General features: G+C 35.1%; 1 protein-coding gene across 1 annotated transcript in view; it reads right to left on the reverse strand.

The window, feature by feature from the left end:
- LOC123547404 (nucleolysin TIAR-like) overlaps positions 1 to 4,552 on the reverse strand; it is a 164,406-nt gene extending 159,854 nt beyond the window's left edge. The window contains exons 1-3 of the mRNA XM_053550641.1: positions 4,494 to 4,552; positions 4,386 to 4,417; positions 4,140 to 4,236 (exon numbers count right to left, since the gene is read on the reverse strand). Coding sequence (XP_053406616.1) covers positions 4,140 to 4,236; positions 4,386 to 4,417; positions 4,494 to 4,505 — 141 coding nt within the window. The 5' untranslated portion in view covers positions 4,506 to 4,552. The remainder of the gene's footprint in view (positions 1 to 4,139; positions 4,237 to 4,385; positions 4,418 to 4,493) is intronic.
- Positions 4,553 to 11,052: the final 6,500 nt, after the last annotated feature.

Consider the following 11,052-nt stretch of genomic DNA (forward strand, 5'->3'; position numbering starts at 1 on the left):
TACCCTCCACTGAGTGGTGGGGGCACAATAATATCTGGGCTAGTCATTAGGTGCCTGGCATGTTCTATAACTAGATTCTGAGTCCTGGTATTAGGCCTCTGCCCTTTGTATTCATTTTTCATGTAGTTCATGTAGAGTAGAAGCCCGGAACATCATTAGATGTTAAGCGTTGTCGCTTCTTAGGCCCATTTGAATTTGTTTTCCCAATTTGGTACTAAATTATCTTTATTTTGGTTATCATGGTTTATCCTACCTCCTATTTGTTTTTGCAGCATTTTCAATGTATTTGTATTTTACACTGCAAGAAAATTATTCATAATTCATATCCTTTTTTACAAATTGTGTATCATCCTCTAAACTGATTTAAAAAGCCACTTTTTACTGACTGCCACCTTGACTTAACCAGAATCCTGGTTTTAAATTAAATATGAAAATCAAGGTTAAACTCATTAGTCCAAAATTGGGAACTTTTTTGGTAATTTCTTCAGTCAATCCCAAACACATAATCAGCTAACTCCACAAAGAGGATCGATACCCGATAGGAAATCCACTAATTTTTTTATTTAATTTTTGATTTCAGGAGGCAATTGTTTTAATTATTATTGTTTAGAAAGGAGGAAAGAGGATAAATTTATGTAAGTAAACTGACCCTGACACTTTGCATTTATACGTTAATACTACTGGGACTTCATTTTACCGTAATGTTTTCAATAAAAAGCCAGCCATGTTTGTAAAAGCACAGCTTCAAGCAGGAACCTTGTGTCTACAAAAGATCATACTGCGCTTTCTGAATGCACATAGTAGGCAACAGGAAGTTCTTGAGCCATTTTGTTAAACGGTTTACCTTATTTAGTAATCTTGAGGTGTATTAAATTCTTATACTTTTGACAGTCTACTTTATTACAAATCATAGACCAGTTTACCGTGCTTACCAGATCTGAAGTGTTACCAGATGATTAAACTTTGAACGCAGTCCATGTTACTAATTTGTACTGATGCGCGAACCAGTGCTTACTTAACTAGATCGAGAACAAAAATTCACATTGTAGAAAATTTAGTTATGTTTATTCAGGCCTTTTTTTCTGCCTATTTAGAAGTACCTGTCGAGAGAAAATTGGGAATTTTTGGTCTCAAAATTAGCCAAACTGGAAAACAATTATCAACAAAATTATTGTTTTTGGAAATATTTTGTACTCTGATTTAGTTAAATTAATGTATTTACCTATAAAAATTGCCAAAAAAAGTGTTGGTTAATAAATAATTTTTCTGTTGTCAGGAACTTTGCACGGGGGTTTTGAAATGTATGAACAATTTCTGACCTAGACTAAGGGTGACTAGTGGAAGCTTCTTGGTCTAGACTTTGAATGAGACAGCTTTCAGTGTTCAAATCTAAGTTAAAGACTCTTGAACTTGGAGACAGTTCTTGCAGTTGACCATTTTGTTCTCCAGAACATATTTCAGTGTCTAGATTGACAGAGACATTACTGGGTGACTGACTTGTTTCACTGGCAGTACATGTATCTTTTCCCCAAAGAACATCATGTATGTACCTTTGGTGCCAATTGTTTTAAATTTACCTCTGTATTATTTCGAATTGTGTTATGTTTTGTTTTCTTATAGAGAATAAATCTCCCACACAGAGTACTAACGGTAGTAAACAAACATTCCAAATGATTAGCTGGCTTAAATCCAGCCCCTGTAGTACATACTTTAATAGTTGCTGAATGCCGGGTTATTCCTGATAAGGATTACAGCTATGGATTGGGGTTTTTTTTAATTGGGGAAAAAATATCCATATTTTGCACTGGGAAAGGGCCCAATAGTTTGACCCGTGAGATAGGCATAAAAAGGCCTGTCGTTTGCATCAATAATCACACTTTCAGTATTACTTCGGGGGTTATTTGAGAATATGGTGTTCTAAAATGCATAAAAATATGTTTCAAGGAAAATCCTGCTTGGAAAAATATCAACGGAAGTTGGAGCAGTAGAAGACTATACCCCTACCCCACTCTGAATATCTAAATGATTAACATGATTTGGGAAAATTACCTCTAGGGACTCGGAAAAACTGAACTTCTAAGCTTATGCTGGAGAACTGTCACCCATGCCAGTGTGATTTTTTACCAAAAACATAATAAATGCAACTAGACGCATGTCCACTGGACAGTGCTGCTCTCACTCCCGTCACTTTTTAAGACAAGGAACATAACTCTGGTCTGTGTGAAATCCAATGTCCAAATGAAAACACTAGCTGCACAACTCCACATGCTGAATATTAATTCTGTAAACTTTAACGACTCTATGTCAAAAACTTTTTGAGATATGCACAACACCAATTCTGACAGACAGGGGCAAATCTAAGTGTCCCATCCAAAAATTTTAGTGGCTGACATCACACCACACTGTAAAGCACCTTTCTGAAAGTAAATGCTGGCTACAAATATAACAAGAGCACCGCCTTGCGGGTGCTGACGCTCATCTGATTTTTTTTGTGTAATAGAAATATTGTCCTACCCATGATTTTCTAAGTCTAAAAAGGGCCATCATTCTTGCAAAAAGCAGGATAGAGTTATGTTTCTTGATGTACAGTGTCCACTTATGATGGTGAAAAACTGTTGCAAGTTTTAAAGCAATAGCTTTGATAGTTTATGAGAAAAGTTGACTTAAACATAATACTCAACCAAGAAAATGATTTTCTAAGTCCAAAAGGGGCAATAATTATTGCAAAAAGCAGGATGGAGTTATGTTGCTTGCTGTACAGGGTCAGCTTATGATGGTGAACAAGTGTTGCAAGTTTCAAAGCAATAGCTTTGATAGTTTAAGAGAAAAGTTGACCTAAACATAAAACTTAACCAAGAAATCTGATATTTTCTAAGTCCAAAAGGGGCCATAAATCTTGCAAAAAGCAGGACGGAGTTATGTTTCTTGCTATACAGGGTCAACTTATGATGGTGAACAAGTGTTGCAAGTTTTAAAGCAATAGCTTTGATAGTTTAGGATAAAAGCTGACCTAAACATAAAACTTAACCAAGAAAACTGATTTTCTAAGTCCAAAAGGGGCAATAAATCTTGCAAAAAGCAAGATGGAGTTATGTTTCTTGATGTACAGGGTCTGCTTATGATGGTGAACAAGTATTCCAAGTTTCAAAGCAATAGCTTTGATAGTTTAGGAGAAAAGTTGACCTAAACATAAAACTTAACCAAGAAATCTGATATTTTCTAAGTACAAAAGGGGCCATAAATCTTGCAAAAAGCAAGATGGAGTTATGTTTCTTGCTATACAGGGTCAGCTTATGATGGTGAACAAGTATTCCAAGTTTCAAAGCAATAGCTTTGATAGTTTAGGAGAAAAGCTGACCTAAACATAAAACTTAACCAGGCAACGCCGACGCCGACAACCGCTCAAGTGATGACAATAACTCATCATTTTTTTTCAAAAAATCAGATGAGCTAATAATGGCCAAAAGTATCTGCTAAACAAGTACTGTAAAATCATTTAATTTTGTGGGCATGAAATTACATGGTTTTGGTTAGAACGGCAATTTCTTGGGGATATGAATTCATGGATTTCAACTTTTGAACATAAAATGAATGGGAATTCTACTTGTTCGTTGGGATTAAATTTTGTGGATTGATTCTATCACAAAAATTAGTCCCCCACGAATATTAATGATTTCACAGTACTTTGCAATGTATGAGTAAATCCATACCTTAACACATGGTTCCAGACAGGTTTACATCTTTTAGGATCAGGTAAACACAATAAGTTTCTATCATAAAAGGCCATCCAACAACTCCAACTGATCATTCAAACAAAAGACAAATACCAATGGATTTCTATTGGAGATTTCCGAACAGAAATATGCAGAATAAGTTTGGACGTGATGGGACAGCGACAATCAAAAGTTATCACGCTGTCCCGAAACATCCTATTATTTGGACTACAATTCCACCAGTGTTGACTGTACTAACAAAATAATTTTAAAAATTGGCCCTGATACAGACCAGCATGCATTCCTCTCACCTAAATATTTTACAAGACACAATTAACACTATTAAACTGTCTTCAATTAAAAGATATAAACAATCTTTGTCCATTTCTTAACTAAGGGAAGTTACTCTTATCAAAATATTCTCACCTCCAATATGATTTTGCAACTTTTACACGGTCCTATCTGGCCAAACAGTGTCATAATAAGACCTTCTGTGACAGATGGATCAAGGTTACCCACATAGCTGTATAAAAGATAACATCAAAACTGTTTTAATGATACAAATCAAAACCGAAACAACGAAATTCAACTTCCACAGAAAAGTCAACACGTTTCCTTTATTCAACTAAAAGCCGGATACAGTGTAAATAAAGTAAATATCTGTATACTCACAGGGTTCTTGGGCTCGCTTCACTTTCTCCGTACTGAAAAGGAAAGAAAAGTATTAATTTAAGGTAATGTCAATGAGATATTCAACACAATTATTGAAAAATTCAGTACCTGGTTCGACATTTTTTACGATGATGGCGACCACACGAGAAATAGACTATACGCATGCGCACACAAAGTTGGGAAAGAAACCGCCAAAACTTCCGCTTTTTTGTACGCATTAAACCGCCGGCATCGCGATACCCCATTGCAGCAGCTGTATTATATATTTGATAGCAATTTCTTCAAAAAGAAAGAACACAGCACAGTACTATCGAATAGTTGATCAAACATTACTTTTATTAAATTATGAATTTATATGCCCTGTCTGAAGATATTCTGACATGCCAGAATTTACTAAAGTAATCTCTGGGAGAGAAAATACCAAGGTTCCTACTGAGGCTCGAACCACGGACCTTCCGATCTGTAGGCGGACACTCTAACCACGTCGCTAAAGGGTTAACCTAACAGCAAGGATGTTGGAAGTGGCCTATAAACCTACTATCACTTGTACACTTCTCCCCCTTTACTTTTTTCAGAGCTCTCCAGAACGACACTCTATGCCTACCGCATGAGTCCGTCAAACACTTCTAACACCATTAAAGTAATCCCTGGGAGAGAAAATATCAAGATGCCTACTGGGGCTCGAACCACGGACCTTATGATCTGTAGGCGGACACTCTAACCACGTCGCTAAAGGGTTAATCCAACAGCAAGGCTGTTGGAAGTGGCCTATAAACCTACTATCACTACATTACCATTGCCTGTTCTGTATTTATGACAATGCTTTATATGTACTGCATGTCGTTCGCTTTATTTGGTTTATTGTTAAGCTTCAGTACATTAGTTTGCCAATGCATATTTCAAGCATGCAATTCGCTGATTTGCTCTGCTAATAGTTATGCTGGGTATCAATTATATGCTTATGTATATTGCAACTAGTAACTGCTTTTGTTCTCTGCTTAGTTTGCATGTTTGTGCTTATTTTTGTATTTGTATCTGATTCAAGGTGATATATGATTTTTGAAGACATTTTTAGCCGGTGCACTTTTGTTTTCATATTAACTTTCAGAATTTTATTGATTAGATCTTAATTTATTTTTAGACTGTGTTCAAGATTAGCACAAACCTCTCAGTTTTTACCTTGTATAATTTGAAATTCTGCAGCTGTGTCATTTTATGCTTGATAATTCATGTGCTTTTCTATTTGCTTATTTGTTTGTACTGTAATATGACTGTTATATGTTATCTGTTGCTAAGTCGGCCAATATATAATTCATAGCTAATGTTGTAATGTTGACACCCCGACTATAAATAAAAATTTGTATCTTGTATCTTGTACCAGACGCCTTCCACGGTTCACCAGTTTGTCACAAGATTATAACGAACGTTTGATAGAGCTATTTATTTTTGTTTATCATTTCTTATTTATTCCTCTAGGAAATAGTACATTATAAAATAAAATTAAATAATATCATCTATTCATATAAAAATAAATACACTAATTACGATTATGACTATTCATAAAACTATAAAAGAGCGCACATCGACATGGACATAATATTATATGAAAAATGTAATATGCCCCTAAGATTATTTCCAATGGGGTCCATAGAACTTAAATAAGAAAACAATGAAGCATAAAGAAATAATATTTTGACCAAGACTTATATTGAAAAAGGAATTATGTAAAAGTATGCTCCTCACTAAAAGACAATGCACACAAATTACTATCACAGACATAAATCTAGATCAAAGTAACTCATTCAGTAATACTGATAAGCTATACGAGAATGGTCTGAAAAAGTGGTTGATCTATATACAACGAATTAATAAAAGCACTTTATTTTGTGCAGTTTTGATATGTCAGATACTTGTGTCTATGCAGACATGAAGAACGTCGTGTTTCATGTACAATTGCAAGGAGTTGGTAGGCAATCCAATCAGTTCTTAGATATATCAAACAGTTTGGAAATTAGCCTGGGAATCCAGTCTGACAATTTCTAACTTTTTTCTACCTTCAAATTGACAGCCGTTGATAATATCAGAAACTCGATAAATACTAATTAACACTAATTAGCGCAAATTAAGTAGGATCTTTATGCATAAATATTAGGTATGATTTCTTCTGACAAAGCACAAATATTATCAACGGCTTCCCAGGCTACTTGGAAATATGTAGCATGAGTTTGTTTTAAATAATAAAGTGAAAAAAATATGTCAATGATTTTTCGGCGTATCTGTCTAAGAAAACTTTTGACCTACTTAAAGAACCAATAGAAGTTGTAAATGTATAACTCTTCAACGAATAAAAACAGCGGGACTGGACAGAAATGAATACATGCATACTTTAAATTGGCTGAAATTAATATACTGTTTCACAAAATGTTTCCTTACATTTCAACAGAGTATTACATAGATACAGTAGGTAATGTCTCTAATGAGGTTTAACAGAGAATCACAAAGAATTACTGTAGACAGGGGGTGTTTATACCAGTAATATTGGAGTTTAACCTCACTGATGATTGTTTTTAGTACACGAATCTTGGAAATCCAAATATGTGTAAATATTTATGTATAGTGTAGTTGAAGGTCGTGGTGAGCTCGAACATCTCCGTAAACTCCAACAGGGAATGCCACGTTCCAAAAACGCAGCCTCCCCAATTTGCAAATCACAGTACACACAAACTTCCCGGCGGTGTTTTGCCAATGGTCATTCCCATTGTGTGAAAGGGAATTCCTATAATTTTTTATGCGCATCTTTCTGCGCAGCCGGCACTATCTATGGGAAATTGAAGTGAAGTCAGCAGTTGTTGAAACATGTGGCAGACAATCTTAAATATGAGGAATCTTGAATAAAATAACATTTTTAATAAGTTTTAGCAGTAATCAAATGTTGATACTGGTTTATGTTGTATTGACATGAATCATGCCTGACATATATCTTGCCATTTTTATGGCTGTGTTTTGACAGCGCATTTTAGTACAAAGACAGTGTTGTTCATATAATGTTAGACAATTAACTTTGTATTGATATAACAATATCTCTTTTCAGATTATTTAGTATTCAATTATAGAAAGAATTACGATTTTTTAAACATTTTTCAACTTCTAGCAGATTACATTTAATCAATTTGGTCGGATTCGCGTTATTTTTCGTCCGAACAGGTGTTGTATTCAAGCGGTCTTAACATAAAATTTAGCCTGGTGACCCACACATTTTTAGCCATTTTTATGTTCACAATAAAATTGATTATACACAAGAGAAACAGGAAAAAAGTTTATGAAACAGTTTTTTCAACATTAAAAGAAATATTCCTCACTATGGGTATTTTTCATTGAAAAAAAGTTCACAAAAGTGAATATGAAACCAGATATTTTTTTCATTTATACCCATTGTAATAATATAGTATTACAAATACGACTATAATACCAAATACGTATATAATAAAATCTGTAAAAAGAATTAACCTTATTGTGCTGTCTTAATGCATATTTTGGTCAGTATTTATAAAAAAAACCCCAGAAAATTATGAAAATGTTGAAAAATCGCTGGCAGTTTCAGCAATAGTGGGTGTGTTTTAAACAATTTTTCACAAAAACAAGCCTGATGACCCATTGTTTTTATTTGTTCATTGTTCTCAGTACAAATATGCCTATCATATAGGTGAATTTGAAAAAATCTATGAAAGGAAAAAATATATAGGAATTCTCTTTAATATCTGTGTTTATTTGGTCCTCGGTGTCTTCTTATGTTTGTGTTAGTGTCTATCGTCTAGACATCCATACATAAATTGCAATGGAGGATGCGTTCTTGGAACGTGGCTTCGGCGATATATGACCTTCTTGTGTCAGAACGAGAATCACAAAGTTTGGCCGAAAATTGGTTATTGTAAATTAAGAACATAGCTGGGATTAGGAGGGAGAGAATGTGTTCAATTACCAGTTTAAAGTACCTAGTGGTGTTTTGCCACTGACTGTTCCAAGGCACGACTCCGCATACCCATTGTATATTTATTACCGGAATATCCCAGTTTAGAATGCGAAAAAACAATTTAGCGTTTTTGCTATCTTTGTACTTTTAAAAACAATAATCTATAAAATTGTGTCAGTATATAGTGTTTTGACTTAACCTGACTACCAAATGTACTCGTTTTCTCTGCAAAATAAATGTAAAGGTAAAGGTAAATTTTTATTTTATTTTATCGCTTTATGAAACAATTAACATAAGCTCTGTAGAGCTTTTGAACGACCCTATTTTAATAACAGTTAAAACCAAATATACCTTACCCCCAGCAATTTGCTGGTACCCATTTACAGCTGGCTCGACTGAGGCAATCGTCACAATGTGCCTTGCCCAAGGACACACCACAATGGGAGTAGCCTTCATCCCCGTTGGAAAGCGTCTTAGTCCTCTTGACCAATGCGCCCACAAATATTTTAAAATATCTTATCTTGAATATTTTAAAAACATGAGCATATACATGCTATATTTTTGTATGTGTTAGTATTAATAAGTGATATCAATATCAGTTTAATAATAGTAATATTGATATTTATGTGTCTGTTTGAATTTCAAGGGGCTTCCGCGGTCAAATGGTTAAGGTCGCTGACTTTAAATCACTTGCCCCTCATCGGTGATGGTTCGAGCCTCACTCGGGACGTTGAATTCTTTATTTGAGGAAGCCATCCAGTGTTGAGCGACCCGTGGAGTTTCCACTTTTTCTATTTTACGGAAGGGTCGGTGGTTCTACCCAGGTGCCTGCTCGTGATGAAATAATGCCCGGAGGGGCAACTGGGGTCTTCGTCCACCACCAAAGCTGGAAAGTCGCCATATGACCAATAATTGTGTCGGTGCGACGTTAAACCCAACAAAGTAAGTGAATTTCATCTTCTGTCCATTGTTGATAGGCTTTTATCATTTTCAAGGAAAAATATATGTCTTTCAGAAAAATAGGGTTAGCAACATTTTCTGAGTTCTGTTTCATATGTTTAAGTGAGATCACAATATGCATGATTCCAGTATTTCCTGGTGCTTTGATCAGTTCAGAGGTATTTTTGAAAATGGCTATAAATTGAATTCTATTAAATTCCGATTAAGCTGGTACAAGGGGCCGTGATGCAATGATGAGACCCGCGATTCTTCTTATATTTTTCTTTGTTGCATTCTATGCATCTAATGGATCGTCATATAGATTTGATTTTAACCCTTAGCCTGCTAAATTTCTAAAGTGGACTGGTCCATCATTCAATTTGGGCAATACCATTTATTATTCCAAGGGGTGTTCACTGAAAATTTACTGGCTGAATAGCGAACAGTGCAGACCATGATCAGCCTGCACGGATGTGCAGGCTGATCTTGGTCTACACTGGTCGCAAAGGCAGAGTCAGTTGCCGCCAGCAGACTAAAGGTTAATAACTATCAAAAAAAGTAGTCTCTGTTTGCCATGTGACTGTCGTAGAAGTCTCCAGTATCTGGAGTAATTGTTATATAAATATTTCCTGTTCCTTTTGGATCATGGAGTCAATTCAATCTTTATGTAAAATAGAATTCCACTGAAGCCGATGCTAGGGATTTGAGGTGTGCTGCACCTTTCACCTCCCATGGACCAAAGAATTAATATTTTTTATACGAGCAGATTCAGTGAAACTTAGTCTGTTTTTTCTTGATTGCTTCTGATCTTCTTCTAGATTTTATTTGATATGTAAATATCGTCGAAGCGAGTACATACTCCTTTCATACAATTTATTTACCAGTTACAGTTGGGACAAGGTCCGTTATCAGTTCATAATTATGTTTTTCTAAGGTGTAGTTGAAAAAAAAAAACTGTGGTAAAATGTTTCTACTTTTTGCTGTTTGCACATTTTCGGGTAAGCCCATTTTTAATCTACATCTATTTACATCTACATGGTACTCCCAACAGTCAATAACTGACTATGGCTGGGAGGCGACTGTCTGGGGGACACTTTGTTGATAGAGCCGCTATTGGATAAACAAAATTAGTGTGCAATATTGAAATCAGTACTACTATATTACAAGTTAGTGGTTAAAAGATGATAAAAACATTCATTTCAGGTTAGAACATCAGGCCCCGTGTTCACAAAATATTTTTCGGTCTCAGCTGAGTTTGAGTTTGAAATTTTCATATCAATTTTACTAAAACTTAAAGGTTAACTTCCATCTGAGACAGACCATCAGTACTGAATAGCCACTTGAGAATAGTTATTGACTTAAAATTTAGTTTAAAACATGCTATTTAGATATAAATGACAAATAAAGTTTCATTATCAAACTCAGCTGAGACTGAAAATGTTTTGTGAACACGGGGCCAGTACTTCCAGGCTACTCCTGAACTCGTTTAGAGTAGCACTGGACTTTACATGATATGGTAGGATGTTCCAAAGTCTAATGGTTCTAGGAAAAAATGAATTCATGTGATACTGTGTACGAGAGAAGGGAACATGAAAGTTAAGGTTCCTAGATTCTATTAGGTACTTGTGATCACAGTCTTTTCGAGTTAGAATGCATTCATCAATAGACTGAATGGTTTTCATTCCAATTATGGCAATTTGTGTACATCGCTCGAAACCAAAAGAAGAGGAATTAATGTGACTCTGTATCAGTTGCATA

The sequence above is a fragment of the Mercenaria mercenaria genome, chromosome 9, assembly GCF_021730395.1.
Source record: "Mercenaria mercenaria strain notata chromosome 9, MADL_Memer_1, whole genome shotgun sequence".
In the NCBI taxonomy this organism is placed as follows: domain Eukaryota; kingdom Metazoa; phylum Mollusca; class Bivalvia; order Venerida; family Veneridae; genus Mercenaria; species Mercenaria mercenaria.